The 21,512-nt window shown below is 40.3% G+C and overlaps 2 protein-coding genes across 4 annotated transcripts in view; one reads left to right on the top strand and one right to left on the bottom strand.

Moving 5' to 3' along the window:
- Positions 1-12,795, bottom strand: part of ankrd52b (ankyrin repeat domain 52b) — a 35,574-nt gene extending 22,779 nt beyond the window's left edge. For both annotated transcript variants that reach the window (XM_080728819.1, XM_080728820.1), the window contains exons 1-6: positions 12,648-12,795; positions 10,083-10,166; positions 9,223-9,301; positions 8,514-8,584; positions 6,188-6,388; positions 4,668-4,755 (exon numbers count right to left, since the gene is read on the bottom strand). In XM_080728819.1, the coding sequence (XP_080584945.1) occupies positions 4,668-4,755; positions 6,188-6,388; positions 8,514-8,584; positions 9,223-9,301; positions 10,083-10,166; positions 12,648-12,683 (559 nt within the window). In that variant the 5' untranslated portion in view covers positions 12,684-12,795. The remainder of the gene's footprint in view (positions 1-4,667; positions 4,756-6,187; positions 6,389-8,513; positions 8,585-9,222; positions 9,302-10,082; positions 10,167-12,647) is intronic.
- An 888-nt stretch (positions 12,796-13,683) lies between these two features.
- On the top strand, positions 13,684-18,327 carry LOC308287821 (EEF1A lysine methyltransferase 3-like). 2 transcript variants are annotated; one of them, XM_080729112.1, is made up of 4 exons: positions 13,684-13,844; positions 15,827-15,938; positions 16,098-16,503; positions 18,310-18,327. In XM_080729112.1, the coding sequence occupies exons 1-3, from the start codon at positions 13,689-13,691 to the stop codon at positions 16,499-16,501; spliced, it is 672 nt and encodes a 223-aa protein (XP_080585238.1). In that variant the 5' UTR covers positions 13,684-13,688; the 3' UTR covers positions 16,502-16,503; positions 18,310-18,327. The 2 variants fall into 2 exon arrangements, with proteins under 2 accessions (XP_080585238.1, XP_080585237.1); XM_080729111.1 differs by lacking the exon at positions 18,310-18,327 and having other exon boundaries at positions 16,098-16,574.
- Positions 18,328-21,512: the final 3,185 nt, after the last annotated feature.

Here is a 21,512-nt window from a genome sequence, read left to right as displayed (position 1 = left end):
CTGAAAAAAAGACATTTGTTATGTATGGTAATGATAATTGTGCTGGTTTCATTAATAATATTCTTGTGGAAATACAATGCCAAGAAAACATAGAAAACGGCCAGGAAAACCTTTGGCACCACAACTTTAACCCAAAGCCGCAAAAGCATGCATGCCATTTTAGAACAGTGGTTTAGAACAGTAGTTCTCAAAAAAAGCAGATATTCAAGCTCACAGTGCGTCACTTTGTGACATGCTGCGAGCTTGTATGTCTGCTATTTTTTAAATGTTTTGAAAATTTTTGATTTATTTTTATCATAAATCTTCTCTTCTGGGGGTCTCCTGGCACAACATATTTTCAGATGGCGGGGTCTGCAGGCAAATACGTATGAGAGTGTCCTGATTTCTGGGTATATTTGCTGTGTTCACAACTCAACCTACAAACTTGTCTCCCACAGCACATACAAGTATGTCACAGCCATCTAACACAAATGTGTACTGTTTGTACAACCTTTGAGGGGGTTAGCACTTAGCAGCATGTAAGCATGTCAGCGCTTGTCAGTAGGGTATTGTCATTAAGGCGTGTCATTAAGCCAATTTAGGACACTTTGTCCTTATGACAAGTGAGTCACATGTCTAAAAATAAAAATGGCCTTTCTGCACATCATGATGCATGTTCCGATAATAACTGCTTCTATAAGAGTGTTTCATAACATGAATGAATCAATCAATGGATTTTATTTGTATAGCGCTTTTCCAAGTAGAACGTGACCTGTACTTGCCCCAACGGGCAAGTGCCTCTGTGACCTTAGTGTGAATCCCTGAGATGGATACTCTCTTTCAATTTGTGTGTGGTTGGACATGATTGGCAAGGAATTCACTGGGAACTGAATTCCGTCTTACCATTCATATTACATGTTGTGATCTGATGTCAAGTGAAGCATGACCAATCCTGTCTGATTGGACATTATACTGTCCTAGTCTAGTGGAATTTCTGGAAAATGTGATTGTTAGAGGCATTTTGGGGTAAAAGTTGGAAACCAGTCTATTTTACACAATTCAAGGGTGCTGAATCTGAAAAAAATTGTTCCCAAGCAAAATTTTGAACGAAATAGCTGCCGAATTGTCAATTTGCCGCCCTGCTGTGAACATTTGTGCAAGTCTTTGAATATATTTGACCCGATTCTATAAATGTCTTCTAAATCCTTCTTCTAAATCAGTGGTTCTCAAACCTTTTCATGTCAAGGACCCCCAAATGTATTTGGCTGGGGACCCCCATCTCAAAATATTCTGTTCCAGGGACCACCCAGAAGCAAATATTTGAGTTACAAATGTTCGCTTTTAAAAAGATATATTCAAAGACTTGCGAGAAAAATAAAATCATGATTTTTCAAAAATAGCAGATCTACAAGCTAACAGAATAGTTAGAGCATTAAATAATTCTAGGCCTAAATGGGTTAAAAGGTTAACAAAAAACAGGTTCACTTTATCTGGTAGGAAAGTTCTCACACCTAGAACAATAGTGCGTTGCCTATAGCCACCACACTAATAATAAATAATAAATACAACTTACTGTACCTGTTGTCATTTGGACTTAAAAGTATTAAATTGCCCTACTTAGAAAGACACATAATTAGTGCTCCCAAAGAGATGCAAAGGGGAATGCCTGTGAACAGCTGTTCCCATTTCCTTAAATCCCTGTGGCTTTAAGTACTCTACACATAATCTACTTGGCAGCATGTGGTGCATTACTGGACCAGACTCTGCAAACAGCAGTAAGGCTGGGCTAAACATAGGACATCCTGAAAAGACACCTTTACATCAACATGGCTTTCAACATGGCTTTTTATATGTGTTGGATTTTGACAGCAAATTTAGATTTGCTTTAGTCATAGTCTTTTGAGTAAAATGTATTTTAGTTTTAGTCATATTTTAGTCATCTGAAAAGGTTGACTAATTATCGTAAGATTTTAGTCAACTAAATCTGCAGTTGATTTTGTAGACAAAAGGATTTATTTTGGCGGGCCTTGATGGCGTCCTAATGGCAGATTTTACACTTGGCTTTGTTGGCTGCATGCTGAAAATAGCCACGAGCTTGTAGATCTGCTATTTCTGAGCGCAACCACACATACAATGACTTGTTCTACTGTATCTCTTCTCCATTAGTCCCTCCCCAACATTTTAGTCTAGTTTTTATTTGTTGACGAATTTGGGGGAGCCGTGCACGTGTGCGTGTTCCCTTCCACGGCTGCCGAAAGTCTTTTCTTTCAAGCGGAGAAGAAAATTTACAACCGCCATGATCTGTGTGAAAGTTACGGTCCATAGAAAACAGGCCGTTTTGACCAAACGTGCGATATGGGAAAAAAAGCGACATATATCCATGTTTCTGCAGCCAGGATGCATACAATTCAATGGTCACCGGAGGTCACTGGATGTAGTATTCTGCAATGCATCATGGGAAACTGAGTCTTTTCGCTTATTCCCAAACGCAGCAGCGCTGGGGCTATTGGTTACCATGGTAACCAGTTAAAGGGATATTTCACTTTCAAAAGAACTTTTGGTCATTTTATCATCTAATCAGGCTTTTATGAACACCCTGAACAGTTTTTAATTTGCTTCATTCAGTATTTAGATGTTTGATGTAAATGTTACCAGGCCCTCCAGGTCCAGGGCCTCTCCACATACACACCCATTGGAACTTCAAACTCCATTTTAACCATCAGTGATGTTAATAGGTTTTTAATGTAATGAGTCCCGGGACCCAAGACGGGTCTTTTGGATGAGTCCCAGGGATATTTTATGGGTCCCACAAAAATTCAACGCGTCATGTCATTTTTTACAAAGTGCAGCATTTAACTTGAATTGGTTATTATATGGTTATGGTTATGTTCATGTTACGTAGAAATGTGTCTGAAAGAAATGAACCACAATTCCAAATCTTACAATTTTAATACTTCCAAATAGTCATGTGATGGTTTGATTTTTTTTTATACAGGACAGGTCTAACCGGTAATATCGGATGTTGACCACTTGGGGGCGTAGATAGCTTTTACCAAGTCTTCATAATCAACAGCCACCTGTTATTTTATATACATCGATAATATATGGATCTTCTAAGTGAGATCATGATGTCTCCTGTTTGTACTGTTACTGCTTCTATGGAATGGGGGAAATGCTGTGCTTGTGTTTGCTCTGCTGTACACAGAGAACCAGTGGACTGGGTCAAAAACAGTGGATTAGGATTGCTTGTAGATCGGCTACTTTTGTTCTGAACGGTTGATCATAGAGGGACGTGCCGCCCCTCTATGGATGCGGGAGGGCAAGGCACAGGCGGCCGCGGTGGTCCGCTGCCCCGGCGGACCACCAAATGGACGGCGCCGCCACGAAAACACTATAATCAATCAAACAGTTAGCCAGCCTAGGCTACATACAGTACATACATACTGTCTCAGATAGCATACATGCTAGGCTAGCTTGCTTCCTCCGTGTTGTAGTTGAGCCAATAAAGGTTATTTGACCACGTTCACCACAACGTTAATCGTCGCTATTGTTGTAAAGACGCAATGAAGACCTGTGTGGCTTCTAACACGTTGTCCAATGTCCACCACATCTATAAACAATAGCGCGTGTATCCAGTTGTTATTGAATGAAGAGGACAGAGGGAGAGGAGGCGGGTCGCTGTGTGAGCAGTGAGCATGTCATATTTCTGCGCCGTGCGTTCTGTGGGGGAACCCTTTTTGGTGTATCACCTAACACGCTGTGCCACTATGGTCAGAGAGCGGCCCGGTGCTACGCTAAAACTCAGGCACCCATTGAATTCTGTGACCATCCATGGACACACAATGGCGTTCAAAACACACTGTCGTTAGTTCTATCGTCTGTTTTAAGACTTTCTACGCGGATTTAATTTGTGTTAACATAGCGTTAAGTAGCATGCCTTCACCCATGAACAATGGTGGCTTTTTAAAATAATTTTTTTTCGCGATGTGGTAAATTATTTTAATGTGGACTCCAATGGAGGCGATGCGTCCGTGGGACCCACGGACACTGACGTGAATGCGTCTTTAGGCAACGTGAATGCGTCAGAGACGCGTGACGCGCACGTATTGACGTCACTGAACCATGATAGATTCATTAAAAACACCAATTATTTTTTCTGGTGACTCATATTACCCTCCTAATACGTGAGCAGGCCATGTTTTTTCAATAACTTTTTTCATTTATTTTTAATAATTCTTTGGGAAAATGAAAAAAATAAATACAATACAAAATTATAAAAAGATAAATGAAAAATGTGAAAAAACACGGCCTGCTCACGTATTAGTAGTGTAATATGAGTCACCAGAAAAAATAATGGGTGTTTTTAATGAATCTATCATGGTTAAAAATGAGTTTGAAGTTACAATGTGTGTGTGTGGCCTGATAACATTTACATCAAATATCTAAATATTGAATCAAGCAAATTAAAAACTGTTCAGGGTGTTCATAAAAGCCTGATTAGACGATAAAATGACCAAAAGTTTTTTTGAAAGTGGAATATCCCTTTAACACGTCAGGTAACATGTTAACAGGGCACTTCACGAGGGGGAATCGTTAACATGTGTGGAAACATATTAGGCACTCCAGGTGTTAACACTGTTAAAACGGATCAATATGCATTATATGATTGGTTGTGAAGCAGCACCTACCGAGGTACGCAGCCCAGTGGATCGGCTGCCTTTCCTTCTTATCACTGGCATTCAGGTTGGCCCCTTTGTTCAGAAGTAACTTCACCATCTGGAGAAAGATAACCACATAAAATGTATGGACGGGTACACATTTTTGTGCTTTTACCCCTCAGGCCGGGAACACATTTGTATACATGTGTATTACAGTAGGTACAGTATGTAGTACAGTCATTTCTTTTTAAATATATTAGATTTTTTACTGATTTATTTTTTCTATGAAAGCCAAAGGTGTAAGCTATCAAATAGTTTTTGAATTTTGTTTCTAGATGCTACAGAGGCTATGTACTGTAATAGTTTTCCAGAAAAACAGTGGGCAATTTTCAAATCAGACTTAGGTTTAGGAGTTACATAAATGTTGAGATTGCATCGCAGAGTACTAATGTGTTGTGCCCTATGGTTAATAATACTACGAAAATAAAGAAAATGCAGTTTTCAACTAAAACAAAAAAAGTGGACATAACATTTCCATCACAGACAGTTATTGCACAACTGGACGTCAATGGTGACTATTCTGCCCAACGGGGACCGGTCTGGGTTCTCCAACATTACCTCTGAGACTCCTACATTCAATCCCTCATATATTGTGCACACCCCCGGGCAAGGTCCTAGTATAAGTCTATTTTTTTTGAATAGTCTTAAGTAATGTAAAGTATACATGATTGAACATGCACAGTACATCATTATCAGACTTTATTGTTTATGCCCCAAAATGACTGGATATACAGGTTTTTCCAGGAATTTGTTTTCACATTGAACATTTGAATGTTTAAGCATGTTCTTTTTAACATTTAGGACAAAAAAATAGCCAATTTAGACATTGAGGTGCCACTGCCCAGATGTCCCTATAGTTCCCACCTGTCCTGTTACCTATTGAACCTTGTGGCTTACCTCTAGGGGTGTAACAATACATTTAATAGCGATACGCATCACGATACATGGTTGACGATACAATACATGGACGATATTGGTTAATTCATGGCGATACGATTCGATTCAATGATTTAAAATCGATATAGTAACTATTTGGCAAAGAAATTAAATCTGTGTGAAACATGTCAATAGTCCAAGTAAACACTGTGATTCTCTAGCAAATACATGCACATTTTATTATATTATTATTATATTATATTATATTTCTTAACATATGGACAAACCCGCACCTTGAAAAGGACACATAGATTACACACATGTATCGATAAACCAAGAGTAGCTATATGGAATGGAAAAGTAATTAGGCCCCTCTTTTAAATTTTCCCTCTTAAAATTGCTAAATACAAGAGACAAATACTTAGTTTCCATACATTCAATTATTTGCATTGCAAAACGATTCGATAACAATTATCTGCATTTTAAAACGATACGATACAAAGCCAAACGGTACGATATTGTGCTTTTGCATATCGATATAGTAGATCATAGCAAATTAAAATCTTTTTTTTTCTTTTCGATTCAGTTACTATTATCGTTACACCCCTACTTACCTCTGCATGGCCGCTGAGAGCGGCGTGATGCAAGGCTGTCCTTCCTGACCGATCAGCAGCGTTCACACTGCTCAGGTGGGGAATCAGGGCCTCAGCGCAGGACGTAGCCCAGTTAGAAGCTGCCACGTGTAATGGAGTGTGCCACAGTTTGTCCCTCGTGTCCACGTCTGCTCCCTCCTTTATCAACAACCCCACAGCCTTCTGAAAGATACAAGACACATAGAAATGTGACAATCACATGGCATTCAACCTATAAGTCTACAACATGCAGTACCTGTTGTCTTGTTGATTACTTGAAGGCCATTCTTTAATCTATGACATTTGTAGTCAGTACCCGTCACAGTATTTGGAGGCTAGTCTACTGTATGACATTAGTACAATTTACAATTTAGGCATTTCGCAGACGCTTTTAATCCAAAGCAACTTACAATAAGCAGGTAACTAGAGCCCGACCGATATATCGGTCAATTCGATATATCGGTCGTTTTGGAGGTATCGGTATCAGTATCGGTGAATTATTCCACCGATACCGATATTTTTTTTTTTTTTTTTTTTTTTTTTTTTGACCCCATTAAATCTAGTAAACATGATTTCAATCGCGATTTTGCATGTTCCACCCCCCATACAACCCCATCTTTCATACAGGGCAGCCATCTTTGCTTACATAACATGAAACGTAAAACATAATGGCTATTTTCTCAAGAATGCCTGAACGGATTTCCAATCTGATTTTTTTGTTTGAAAGCTGTGAACAGCCTGCACAAACATGGTGCATGCTCTGTGCATGGGCGTGCATGATCTGTGCACTATAAATTACATGGAAGTCTATGGAGATTTATGGCAGGGAGAACCCAAAGAAGGCATATTTAATTGGCAGTAACTGAGTTAATTGTCTGTAACATGTCTGCGGATAGAGCATGAAACCCTGAGTTATATAGGCCTATGTGTGGGCAATACCAGAATTATCCAGCAGAGTGCAGTATAATAGTCCAAGATGCAAGCCAACACTACTGGAGCTGCTGCCTCTCGTGTGTCGTTCACTCACCACATGCACTGTCTAACTCTGATTTTTCATGTTGCGGTGGAGGAAGGTGTGTAGGCCTATGTGAAAATCCACAGAGAAATATAGATGTCTGACTATAGACTATAGAACTTGTGTTGTTTAATTGCTTGGCAATGCATTTACGTTTGGATAAAAGACACATATTAATTCATAAACGAGACAAAACACAGCAGAACCCCCAAATTAAAAGAGTATTATTATCCAACAAGCAATAGAAATTGATAACTGCGACCAAACTTAAAGTTTGACATGAAAAGCACAAAAAAAGCAATAATCTGACCATTTATCCGAGGGGCGAGCTGTCAATTAAATGATCTTAAATGAATATTTTTTTTTTTTACAAAACATCGGTATCGTATCGGTATCGGTGCTCTAGCACTCTCCAACATCGGATATCGGTATCGGTCGGAAAAAATGGTATCGGTCGGGCTCTACAGGTAACACATCAATATAATAAGCAAGATAATATGTCAGAACATCAACAACAATACAACAAATGCACCAGCATACGTAAGTAAAAGTATCAATACTGCAATGTAGAAATACTCTTATTTCAAGTCCCATATTCAAAATGTTCTTGCGTACAAAAGTATTGGATTCAAAATATACGTTAAGTACCAAAAGTAAAAGTGCTCATTGTGCAGAATGTCCCATTTCACAAGCCGATCTACAGGGTCACAATGCGTTGCATGACATCGCCACGCTTTGTGAGCTTGAAGATCTGCTATTATCAAATGGCCAAAATGTATATAGGGATTGAAGTGGTTAATGTATGTTTTGTAATAATAATCCAAATCTACAAGTAATATACAGTAACTACATTTTCAAATAATTGTAGTTGAGAAAATTTACAATATTTGCCTCTGAGGTGTAGTGGAGTAGAAGTTAAAGTATTCATAAAATACCTACAAATTGTACTAAAGTACAGTACTTGAGTAAATATACTGAGTTACTTTTCACCACTGACTGTATATGACATTAGTACTAATGATGTCTCGAGAGGCAAGACGACACAGAAACGCAGAGAGACTAGAGCAGCACACAAACGTCACAAGTAGGTTAGGTCGGGCTACTCAGTGTGGAACTCCATGTTCGAGCAAGATCGAAAGACAGACACGCACACACAGATACCAAGAGATTCCCAGAATTAACCCATTAAGGCCTAGAATTATTTAATGTTTTAACTATCGAAAAATAGCAGATATACAGGTCTATTAATTGCATGATGTTTTGAAGGACATTCTACGGGGGGGGGGGGGGTACCTCGTTTCGTGAGGCGGCTGCTCGATGCAGGGGAGTCACCTGGCTTTGGTCCTTAGCATTGACACTTGCACCTGTGAGAGACAGACAGCAATAAGGCAAAATATATACACGCTTAAAGATGGGGTGCCATGACTTTTTGCCCCCTCTCCCCCCCATAAAACATGATGATCAGGTATTATGATTATACTTGGAGGAAGATGTTTTAAAAAAAACAAAAAGCGTACAGAAAGTGTTAAAATGCATTTTTTTTATGTGGCCACAGCCACACCCACCAGTTCATTAAGTATGCCTGGTTGTCAGGGGGGTAGGTCTATGGTAAAAGGGCCGATGATTTTATGATATCATTAAATCTGTGTTTTTTGCTCAGGCTTTCAGCTTTCAGGAAGAAACCAAAAATACACAGGGAAGGTAAATTTGCACATTACAACCTCACCCGGTGGTCTACTAGAGTAATGTTAAATCTGTGGACACATACAAAACAGAATAGGTACAAAACTATGGCACCACCTCTTAAGAATTCACTCACAAAACCATGTGTAGCTAGAAATACCTGTAGGCCTGTCGCAATTATTACATAATAATCACACTTACTGCTATTATGTTTGCATAATCGTCATAATCTTCAAGCAAAATGGCATAATCGTGACAGCCCAAGAAATAGGTTTGCTGATTGCAATTAAACAAAGTGTTTTCCAATGATTTCTTTTACCAGAAGTGATGAGGAGGTCCATGATTTGCACGCTGCCCAGACAAGCAGCAGCATGCAAGGGGGTCCGGCATTCTTGGTCCTGTGAGGAGGGATTCAAACAGTGAGTGAGCAATAGGGATGGGACGATAAGCAATATTATCGTTTATAGTGATTAAAAACACTCACGATAATCGTATCGTGGAGATTTAATTTATCGTGATATCATCCACTGTCATGCAGCTGGGATCAATTCAACTTTAATTTGCAGAGCTGCATATCTGGTACCACTTAAACCCTCTATAATTGGTAAAAGGTACTAATAATATACGTACTTGATAGTCTTTTTTTCACTCTCTACCAAAATGTCTTTGCCAAAAAAAAGCAGATCTACAAACTCACAACATGACACGTTGTGAGCTTGTAGATCTGCAATTTTTTGGCAAATGTTATACAAAATATGTGATAATATCGTGATAATATTGTAAATCGCGATTGCTTTTGTCACTATGACATTTTCATATCATCCCATCCCTAGTTCTGATCTTCTTTTGACAGGGACAATACAAAAAACAAGTTATAAAAACATGAAAACATTGCATTGTACAGTATATGGGGTTTATAGCCGAGGCTAATTTGCGACCCCAGTCGGCCTTTCTAAACAAATATCTATTAAACTATTTTCTTTACTTTTTTCTATACTAGTCTTAATGCAAAATCTCAGGGATAGTTCTAATAGTTAGGGACATTTGAAATTCATCTTATTGACATTTAGAAAGAAAGAAGAAGAAAATCATTAAGGTTGCAATGAGTGCAAAATGTGTTTTATATACAACTTAAAACATGATCAAATGTAATTTGCCGTTTGTACAGAACATAATTACCAGTGTATTGACATCTTCATTATGGTGCAACAAAAACTTTACATCCTCAGCATTTCGGGCGAATATAGCCTGGACCAATGGAGACTGAAAGAGAGGTAAGTAATGTATTAAGACACATATGTATGAACAGCATTCAAGTGATACAAACATGAAGAGAGAAAGTTACTGTGAACATCAGAATACAGCTACTACAGCGGTATTGTATGATGGGCCACCAAAAACAGTCGTTTACTTTTCGTGAATGGTACTTAAACTCCTTATGTTTTTTGTTGTTGTTTTTTTTCCATAAATGAAGGTCCAAAAAAGTTTTCGAGTAGCAGCCGTCTGTAGGTGACTTTTCAGGCCGATTTTGAAGGAAGCTTGGGATTTGCACTCCTTTGGGGCCTGCGGTAGGGCGTTCCCAGTGCTTAATTTGTCAATGAATAGGTGCCAGATCCCAGGCTGCGCGTGCGTGTACTGTGTGCCTAGACCGATTTTTATTTTTTTTACCTACATTTACTCACTCAGTATAACATTAGCAGCAACATTTGGCACATACGTGGCCCATGAGAACACTGGTAGTCAAAACACTGGTAGTCAATCTATCAATTTGGAATGGTCAATCTGAATAACTGTCATATTAAAAATATATAGGCCTACTGTTTATTTGTAACAAAATTCTATGACACCATGTATGTGTGTACTGTATAGCTTGTTCACCTATGAAGCACCACATCAGAAAAAGTACAAGAAATTGACAGGGAAGGTCCTGGATCCAATCAAATAGGTGCCGGATCCACAGGATCCAATCAAATAGGTGCCGGATCCAAATATAGAGGTGGGGGAACACGACACGTTCCCCCTTGTTCCCCCACAAATTAAGCACTGGGCGTTCCACACGTCAGTGGTATGGCAGGAGAACGAATTAGAGCCTTTTTTGGAGTCAAATCTGTGTTGAACGTGATTTGTGGAGCTGCCTCTGGTGTTGTAATTGTGGACATCCTTGCAATAAAGCAAAAGAAAAGCAACTCTTTTGATCCATTTCCTTACATGTATAGGACATTTTCCTATACATGTTTGATGATCTAAGAGGACCCCGCACCAGTCAAGTCAGAGCGCAGTGGGAACAAAAAAGGCTATTGGATCTGAACACACATAACAGTTTTGGACACACCATGTTTCCACCCGACAGCGACGATATGCATTTAAAAATACTTTATACACTCATGAAATAGGTAATAGACTACAATATAATCAGACAAAGAAGTCAACAAAAGTGTTTATGTCCAAATGCAGACTCTGTAGATCGGGCTAGTGTCTCTGGAGGATGCACTGACAGCACATCAACTTATTTGACTTCCTATCTTATAAAAGCCTGTGGTTGTGAATATGGTGCATGGTGTATAGCGCAGTAAGTCTGCCTGTAGCCCAAAAGCCTAATATATCTCCCCTAGCTGGCCCAGGAAAGGAGGGCTTCCCTCTTGTCCTATAGTGGTAAATCATGTTTGGCTTCCCATGTTTGTATGTCGGGTGGTGTTACATCAGTGCTGCCCTGACCCGGATCAGGTTTCCCGGTGGGGTGGGGTGTGGTGGGAGTTATTGGCGGGTCAAAGAGGGGTGAATGTAGCTCGGCCCTAAACCCAAAAGCATAATGTGCTACTATCTCTCTCTGGCCAAGGGCCGGGGGGTTCCCTCTGGACCTAGTAGCAGGAGACCTGCATGGGTTAGACTCTTAGTCTTGGGTCTGTCTATCTTACGCTAGCATAACCATATTAAAGCCAAGCCACACAACATGTACAGGCACCCATTTACTTATTTTGGAACAACTATATTTGGGAGTTTAGTTGTATCTGGGATTGGAACATGGTCTGTGTTCTTCTCCAGAAAGCGGTCTATCTTCAAAACTTGTATATAATCACAGCAATGATTTAGAAGCTCTGTTTAAGGGGAGAGCTAAAAATGTAAGGTCTAATTTTACGGAAGGAATAGGCAGGGTATATAATGTCAAATGCCTCCCAGACAGACAGTGCCACAAGACGTTCCTGTGAGTGCAAAGCAAAATTCATCATGCTAAATCATTCATTTCAAATGTTGTAACTTGTAGTTGCTGTGTTGTGTTGTCAATAAGTAGTCAATAAGTAGGTCTATACTCCACTCAACAACAACTTCAACACTATAATTTGTTCTCATCAAAAGGATGATTTTTTCCCCCCTATAATATCTGGACTGCTAAAACTGACCCTGGAATAGAAATAAAGTCACATCATTAAACATGTCAACACACTGACCACACACATAACATTAGACACACACAGTAACGTAGCCATGGTGGGAGGTATGTATGTATGTGTCACACTCAAAAGTATACAAACCCCACCGAAAGTAATAAGGAACAAAATGTGGTGTAACGTAACAATTACATTACCACTATACATTAAAGTAGCCAATAACAGCTGGCCCTGTGTGTGTGTGTGTGTGTGTGTGTGTGTGTGTGTGTGTGTGTGTGTGTGTGTGTGTGTGTGTGTGTGTTGTATGTATGTGTCTGTCTGTGTGTATGTGTGTGTGTGCACTTATTCGTACACTTACCTGCTCTGTGATGTCTAGTATTCCCATTTCACACATCAACCAGGAAGCGCTTTCATTAGGACTGAGAAAAAGTAAGATTATATCTGACACTAGCTAGCAGACATTCTTATAAAAAATATATTAGCTAGTGATTTAGCTCGTCTGGCTATCTGGGTCTCCAAACCAGCTTTACTGGATGTTATCGCGAGAGAAACGGGTGCAAAGAGCTCTCAGGAAGGAAGGGAAGCGACAGAGACGTCACACGGCCACACTTTTCCTGTCATATCATGACAGTCATGGATGAACTTCACACTGGTGTTTGCACTTTCTCTATTAACGGCCCGTACATCCACATAACCATGAAGGTGTCAAATATAACTGCTAACCCCATGGCCACGGACGTTACAATTCTGTTCGGGCTCTTAGAAGTATCCGTAACTACCGTATAGTTCAATAAAAAGCATGTATCTGAACGGTGGCCATTTTCTTCATTATAATAACACGGTGCAATACATCTTTCAACCGATAGGGTTCGCGTTTTGAAAGCAATGAAAGCATACGGGGGGGAAACTGGGGGGATGCCACCGATCGGATAAAAAATGCTTTTTATTTAACAAAACAGAAGATACGGTTAATTCTGAGGGCCCGAACAGTAATGTAACATCATTAAACACTGGATTATTTGAAATCCGAACGTTTCTGTAGATGTACGAGCCGTAAATGGAGAAAGAGCAAAGGTTCATGTCAAGTTCATGTGATCCATGGCTATTTCCGCAGTGGCTGTTTGTGGAAAGTCTGGTTTCTATTCACCGTTTAACGTTCTCATCCGGTCTTACAACCCGCCTACTGTTTCCGGCCATTTGTCAGTGCACATATACGCATATCACCGTTTCCGTTTTCGCTCTAAACTCAGACCGGATAAGCAACATGCAAAGCGAATCGACCCAAGACAGTCTAGTCTAATAGCATGAGCAGCATACGCATGCCACTGGTGTTGTTGCCATGCCACGCTGCAAACTATAACTGCTAATGTATGTGTTGTCTCCCTCATTTTAGTTAACAATGACGGGAGATGAAGAGTGTTTGTTTCCCGTGGATGATGGTCTTTTTGCGGACACATTTTCAGAAGACAGCCGGTACAAGTTCATCGGTCAGGAGCTAAAGATCAGCCAGGTGTTCGGTGGCAACCTCGGCGTGGCTGCGCCGGTTTGGGACGCTGTAAGAAAATAATAGCCTACTACTACTGTTCATTATTCCAACCAGTATTGTTCAGCAAGTGGGCCTACCTCAAGTAGGCTACTTGTCATGTCATGAATACCCCTATAGTCCAGTCATTTTAGGCCAAAATTAGGCCAAACCTGGAACAAATTGCAATAGTAGCAAACTCAACTGATTTTGTATCCTCAATATGTCCTTAGTGAGGGAAAAAAAGTCCCAAGGAATCCCATCGGGGCAAAGTTTTGAAAACGACCTATCTACCTTCACTTACTGTCTATACACTACAATATAAAGGAAAAAATGACTGAAAAAAAATCTGCTTTAAGTGGGATGTGAGGGGTCAAACTAGGGGTTTTTAATTATTCTGAATCCATTGCAATCATTTGTTTTGCACGAAAAACATTCCTTGGGCCAGAAATGGCCACTCAAAACGTCAAAGTTCATCAATTTTCATCAATTTTCAGTCTTTTGGGGTCCGTTTTTAGCCCAAGGAATGTTTTTCATGCAAAACAAATGCTTGCAATGGATTCAGAATAATTAAAAACACCTAGTTTGACCCCTCATATCCCACTTAAAGCAGATTTTTTTCCAGTCATTTTTTTCCGTTATATTGTAGTGTATAGTAAGTGAAGGTAGGTAGGTCGTTTTCAAAACTTTGCCCCGGTGGGATTCCTTGGGACTTTTTTTCCCTCACTAAGGACATAATGAGGATACAAAATCAGTTGAGTTTGCTACTATTGCAATTTGTTCCAGGTTTGGCCCTAAAATGACTGGACTACTATGCTTGGTTATTTATTTGAATACAGTTCAATTCAATTTTCAATGGTATGAGAAAACATAAGTTTGCATTGCCAAAGCAAGTGTCAATATAGGATTGGTAGGCAGTGGCACATATAGGGACATATGGGCACCTCTACTGTAAAATTGTCTATTTTGACCCAATTAAAAAAAAAAATAAGTATCTGGAAAAGAGAATTGAGTAAGATGAACCACTTTTTGCTTAAGTTGCCCTGGAAGCAAGAAAAAGTGAGATGGCAGTAATATCAAAAGATCTAGACATATTTCAGGATGTGCAAAAGAGGACAAAATGTGCCACAGAGGTACAACAAATCCAGGTCCAGGCACTCAGGTGGATTTGGAAATTAAAGGCCTTTATTTGGACAACGGGCTATAACATTAAAAAAACACCAACACGTGTAAATAACGTATTTATTTACTTATCAGAAATATTTTAATAACACATGTATTTCCCTTTTGCAAATAGTCTTATTCTTTTCCATAAGAAAAACTATTAAAACCAATTAAATAAAGTTTGTTATTCAGAACCTTTTAATATTTGCAATTATTAATATATTGAAAACTTTTCATAAATGAGTGTATTCATCAAAATGAAAGATCATTCAGCATAATTTGAGTAGCAAAGACCTACAGTAATAACAAATATGAATGGTGATTCATATTAGGAAAATTGGTTAAATTTACCCCACGGCTACCATTTTGACGTAATGCTTCAGGCTGATCTTTAGCTAAATGAGTCACATAGTTTTATACATTGGAATATCACTAACATGCATGATATAGAAGTTTAGACCTGGGTGCACTGCACATTTGCTTTAACATAAAAATCATTATACCATAAAAGTAAAACAATTACTTCGACCAGCAAAACACAGTTTTTTGTGTAGAAATATGCTTGCCACTTTGCCCATGTGTCTTTTTTTTACATTTTGGAAAAAATAGTCAATTTAACAATGAGGTGCAATTTAACTTACTTGGTGCCCACCTATCAGGTTACCATTTATTTTACTGTGTGTGTGCGTGTGTGTGTGTGTGTGTGTGTGTGTGTGTGTGTGTGTGTGTGTGTGTGTGTGTGTGTGTGTGTGTGTGTGTGTGTGTGTGTGTGTGTGTGTGTGTGTGTGTGTGTGTGTGTGTGTGTGTGTGTGTGTGTGTGTGTGTGTGTGTGTGTCTCTCCCTCTCTCTAGGCTTTACATCTATGTCGCTATTTCGAGGAACAGTCATTTGAATTGAGAGGAAAACGGGTCCTTGAACTGGGTGCTGGAACTGGCATAGTTGGCATCTTGGCTGCACGCTTGGGTATGGATGGATATATGGATGCTGTCTGTTATTCATTAGAACGTTTGTCATCCGGCCCCAATCTGTTAAATTCACTGCTTCATCTATCTCTCACCTAAGGGGTCCTTGGGTTTGGAAAAACGTTGAAGTATTCTCTTTCTGTCTCCCTTGTGTATTAAGGGGCACACGTGACCCTCACAGACCTGCCTCTGGCCGTCGAACAGCTCCAGGCCAACGTCTCTGCCAACATGCCATCCTCCGGCTGGCCATGCGACCCCCCGCCCACAGTCCTCCCTCTGTCCTGGGGTCAGGATCAACTGCGCTTCCCGTCGGACTGGGATCTGGTGCTGGGAGCCGACATTGTGTACCTCTCAGAGACATACCCGCTCCTGCTGGAGACACTGGTCCATTTGTGCCGGGACGGCGCGGTGGCGTATCTTTCGTCCAAGATGCGGAGGGAACACGGCACTCCTGGGTTCTTCGAGGACTGCTTGCCCAGTAGATTTGTCGTGGAGCTGGTGGCCAGCGACGTCAAGCAGAACATTAACATCTACAAGGCTTCTCTCAAGAAGACAGATCAGTGACAGTCAGTTTTTTACAGCAATGACTTTTGAGATTTACATAATTTTTACAGATTATTGCCTGGTGCCTTATGAACAGGAGCGACAGTGGCCGCTGGCCGGAAACCAAACATTTATATTTTCTTTTTTGTTTTTAACTCTTTGTTTATTGAGCACCATGTTCGCACTACAGACGGTGTATAACATAAGAGAAAAATAACAGAAAAAAAGAATGCACGATGCAAATGACATTTGAAAATACATTTATTTTTCCCCCCTTCCATTCCACATTTCCTAGTACAGACCCATTTTCAAGCTAGTGTTGACCTTTCTCAGTCTCTTGAGAAGTCTTCAATTATATCACACTAAACACTTCCACTTCTTGAGGGAATATGTTTTACAATAGTTTCAAAAAGTGTTTTGCTGGTCTGGTCTTGCTGCTAGTCTTTAATAAATAAAATATTTTGAGCAGTGCCTTCAGAATGCATACCGTTGCTGTCAGTCTGGCAGAAACCTTGTATCTCCATATTTCTTTTTATATTTTTGAGCGGTGCTCCTGGAAGGAGCTAAGCTCCAACATCTGGCTTTGTCCGTTTGTCCAAAGTGTGTTGTATGCCCAGGGTCACATTGGCCAAGTTTGGCCTACATCTGGCCTACATCTTTGCACAAAGCATCGGTCACTCATAAATAGCACCGCTCACTTCACACTAGGTGTGATTATTTATAAATTACAATGTCCTACTTCATCATGCACAAGTGTTGCAACAAAAGTAGTGAAAACTAGAAGCAGTGCTCTTCCGAGCACAGGTCTCCACCAGGCCAGAGGCCAGGCGTACTGGTGGTGCTATAATAGGCCAATATAAAATGGGTGGCATTTGTTCCTTGACGTAACTTTGGAAGCCAATATTAGCCAATTAGGATGGAATATGAAATATCGGACGGATCGGACTTGATCACATGACTATAGAGATACTGTGTACTGATTTGCATGATTGTTGGAGAAAATCTGATGGAGTAATAGCAAAGAATGTGTTTTACATAAGTTGTCCTCCTGGTGGCGCTATAAAAGGCAAATGTGAAAAATGCAGAGCAAAGGTTTATCCTTAGCCTCTAGGGAGTGCGCATACAAAGTTTTCCACTTATCGGTGGAGTTAAAGGTAAAAACACAAATTGCCCTGTTATAGCGCCACCATGAGGCTGATTTGAGAAGTGCCATTTCTTCCTCTGCCTATAGTGGGAATGTGCGCGCCAAATTTCACCAAGATTGCACACTGTGTTCATGATTTGAGGCATTTTGTTCAAAACGGAGCAATCCTGCAAACTTTGGAAGCCAGTTGTAGCCAATCAGGATGGAATATGGAAAGTCGGACAGATCCATGTCGATCACATGCCTGTAGAGATACTGTCTACCGATTTGTAGGATTTGTGGACAAAATCTGTAAGAGTAGTGTACAGAAATGTTTTGCAAACATCAGCCTCATAGTGGCGCTAGAACAGGGCCATTCGAAAAATGTGGGGCAGAGGTTCTGAATTGGCATCTAGGGAGTGTGTGTGCTCATTTGGGCAGCGACCAGGCCAACGGCGCCGGAGATTAGCTGGTAACAAACTGGAGGGACGCACGCACGGACGGACAGGGCCGAAAACATACTCTCCCCCATGCCTTCGGCTGGTGGAGACAATAAGCAGATCTGCAAGCTCACAACAACTGTAGATCAGCTGTGTTCACTGTTTAATTCTTTTGCATGCTAGTCCTCTTGTTTCCAAAACAGCACAATTATATTGGCATACAGCCAACCAGTTGAAGAAATCTCTTTTTTCTTTTTTCTTTTTAGGGTTTATGGAAGATTCTCCTGAGAGTTTATTGCTAGTTTGACCAATTTTCCAGATGTGATGCACTACAACAGTAGTTCAACAGTGGTTCTCAACCCTTTCAGGCCACAACCCATAGCCATAAAAAGGTACAGTAGACGCCTCCTCCGGCTCTGGGGCCGAAGGACGCCTACACGTGCGTCACAGAACGTTCGGTAGGCCAATCAGATGCGGGACTCCTTCTTTCCCAGAGGCACTTGCTTTGGCAATGTAAACGTTTGTCTCCTCATGCCAATAAAGCTCCTTTTAATTGAATGTAAGTCCCGGAAAAGACACGCTGTGATTGGTCAGTAGTCACTTTGAGTGGCAGAGTTTCTTACACACTTCCGCCAATTCTTTTTTACCAGTCACGCCATATCTATGGGCACAACCCTCCAAAATAATACATATTTGATCTGGAGATAGAATAATTATTTCAACTGCAGTATGGGGGGGTTGTGAGCATGTAGATTGCCTCTTTCTTATATTATTTGACAATTTGGCCAATGTTTGACAATTTCTTTGTATAATTTAGTTTAATTGGTTGATTACGTTTGATGCAGCAATGGTCTTTTTTCCCCCCATTTCATTAATTTTCTTTTTATTTGTATTGTCACTTTACTACTGTCATCTGGGAATCATTTGGGTCTACACAGGTGATTCTGGCCATGAGGATAGAAATTTTAATGATAATGACATTCAAATAAAACAAAGGAATGTGGAAACAATTGCATGGGATTACATTAAAGGAGTAGTTCATCAATTACACACCTAATGAAGCCTTGAATTCACAGAGATGTTGTTCTTGTCACATTCCTGAGCCTATAATGTGATGACAGGCGGAAAGGTAGGAGACAGTAGCAGAGCAAAATAAGTCATTTTTGGGGTGAACTACTTTAGTTTTGTTGATAGATTGATCACTGATAGTTTGATCGTTGATAGATTGTTTCATAAACATGCTCTGAAAGTGCACACGGCCCACCCATCTGACCATGGGTGCTGTGTTGAGTGGGGGGCCAAATACATATACCAGGGGTGGGCCACTATATTTCCACACTCACTCCAGAGGGCCACTATATTTCCACACTCACTCCAGAGGGCCACTATATTTCCACACTCACTCCAGAGGGCCACTATATTACCACACTCACTCCAGAGGGCCACTATATTTCCACACTCGCTCCAGAGGGCCACTATATTTCCACACTCACTCCAGAGGGCCACTATATTTTCCACACTCGCTCCAGAGGGCCACTATATTTTCCACACTCGCTCCAGAGGGCCACTATATTTTCCACACTCACTCCAGAGGGCCACTATATTTTCCACACTCACTCAAGATGGCCAAGCTAAGCTCCAACATCTGGCTTTGTCCGGATGCGAAGCCTACATCTTGGCACAAATTGCTCAAAGTTTGTTGTACGCCCAATCTATCAGTATTCCGATATTAACCAGCGGGCCGCATTGAGTGAGGGTGGGCCGCCAACTGCCCATATACATTTAGGTGGTCCTTGACATGGAAAAAGTTTGAGAATCACTGAGATATATCCACAACTTTCCAACATCCCATCGTGCACTTGCGCAGAATGTGCAGGCAGCTTCCGGCGCCGCAGCCGAGAATGATCTACAAGCTCACAACGGTTGCATCTGCGACGCGACGTGAGCTTGTCAACCGGAAGTGTCCCGCAAATAATGCTACAGTAAATTCTCGCAGAAACAGGTGGATAAACATACAGATTTGGAAGACATTTTGTTAGAATTGGCCTCATGTGGGTCTTAATGGATTAATCATAGATAATAAAAGCAACGCAGTTTTAACAATTCGAAGGAACGTATAATGATCATAGAACAGAATAGATTAATGAGTTTGTCAACATCAACAGATTGTGCTCTGTCTGTGTACTTCATCCCTCTCTGCTTCTGCTGTCTGCTGATGTACAGGGTTTCTGTTCACAACGGGAAAGCCTGTTTGTTACGCTACGGAGTTCCAAAGAAAGGGAGGCAGCCCCTCCACCCCCACCAGCGCTCCCTGCACTACAATTCAGCCGACAAAACAACAGATCCCTATCTACATGCACAGTCTGCTCCCCTCCCGGTCCCAAGTCCATGGATTGGGCTGGCTGGCTGCCTGGCTGTTCTGTCCACACCACCACATAGAGAAATCCTCAGTGTTAATTTAACCACTGGTTGAGAACCACTGCTTTATTGATATAATAATAACTATAAAGGAGGATATAGCAACAAGCAGTGGTGAACTGTAACTAAGTAAAATGACTTGAGCACTGTTACTTACGTAAGTAGATTTTTGGAGTGTTTGTGTTTCTTAGTTTTTCCAAACCCATGACTGCTGCATTGTACTTTTTGACTCCATGACTTGGAATGGACTCTTATGGTTGGGACCCAAACTCACAAAAAAAAAAAGAAAAAAAGAATTAACCACTTTTCGCACTATTTCAAATATAGTGAAAATAGCCGATCTACTTAGAAAGATTCTAAATTATAGTTGCATGGTAAATTACAAGGTGTCATTCAATTGTATCATCTTCCAAGTTTTGACATCACTTTGCAAAACAAAAATAATGGTAATATCTCAAAACAAAAGTATTCCTATTCACTTGATTTAAACTCAGCAGAGTGCACAAATAATGGAACCAAAATGTTGAATATTCGTCTATTCTCACTATTTTTGAACATTTCTGATTTTCTTTTTTGTCATTTACTTGAGTATATATTATACTTTATCCACCCCAAGCAACATGAGATCGTTTTTTAAAAAGACTTAATGAAGTAATCCCTGTGGCGTGTGGAGGTTTGCGTGTCTAGGTCAGTGGTCTACAACCTTTTCAGGCCGCGACCCCCAAAATAATAATATCTTAACTGGGGACCCTTGACGAGGCAGTTGGGGGTCCTTCACATGAAAAGTTTTGAGAACCACTGACATAGTAGTCTCTCAAGAACAGACTAACTGAGAAAATTATCTTTTCTTTGACGATGCCTGGCCAGAATGCTGACATATAGAAACATAGGTTTTTCAAAAAATCTTAGAAGGATTCAAAAGACACTTATAGAATTGGGTCATATTTTCACGATTTTTCAAAAAGTTGCATTACATTTTGTATAACACGGTTCTATTGTGAAAATAGCAGATCTACATGCTCACAACGCCTCACAACGCGAGGCGTTTGAG

Source organism: Nannobrachium achirus, assembly GCF_963921795.1.
Source record: "Nannobrachium achirus genome assembly, chromosome: 6".
Lineage (NCBI taxonomy): Eukaryota > Metazoa > Chordata > Actinopteri > Myctophiformes > Myctophidae > Nannobrachium > Nannobrachium achirus.
The sequence above is the reverse complement of the archived record's forward strand: the minus strand, read 5'-3'. Positions and strand labels throughout refer to the sequence as shown.

Coding starts and splice junctions, on each gene's coding strand:
- LOC308287821 (XM_080729112.1), top strand. CDS start 13,689: ATGACGGGAGATGAAGAGTGTTTGTTTCCCGTGGATGATGGTCTTTTT. Junction 13,845..15,826: donor CTGCGCCGGTTTGGGACGCT/GTAAGAAAATAA, acceptor CCCTCTCTCTAG/GCTTTACATCTATGTCGCTA. Junction 15,939..16,097: donor CATCTTGGCTGCACGCTTGG/GTATGGATGGAT, acceptor TTGTGTATTAAG/GGGCACACGTGACCCTCACA.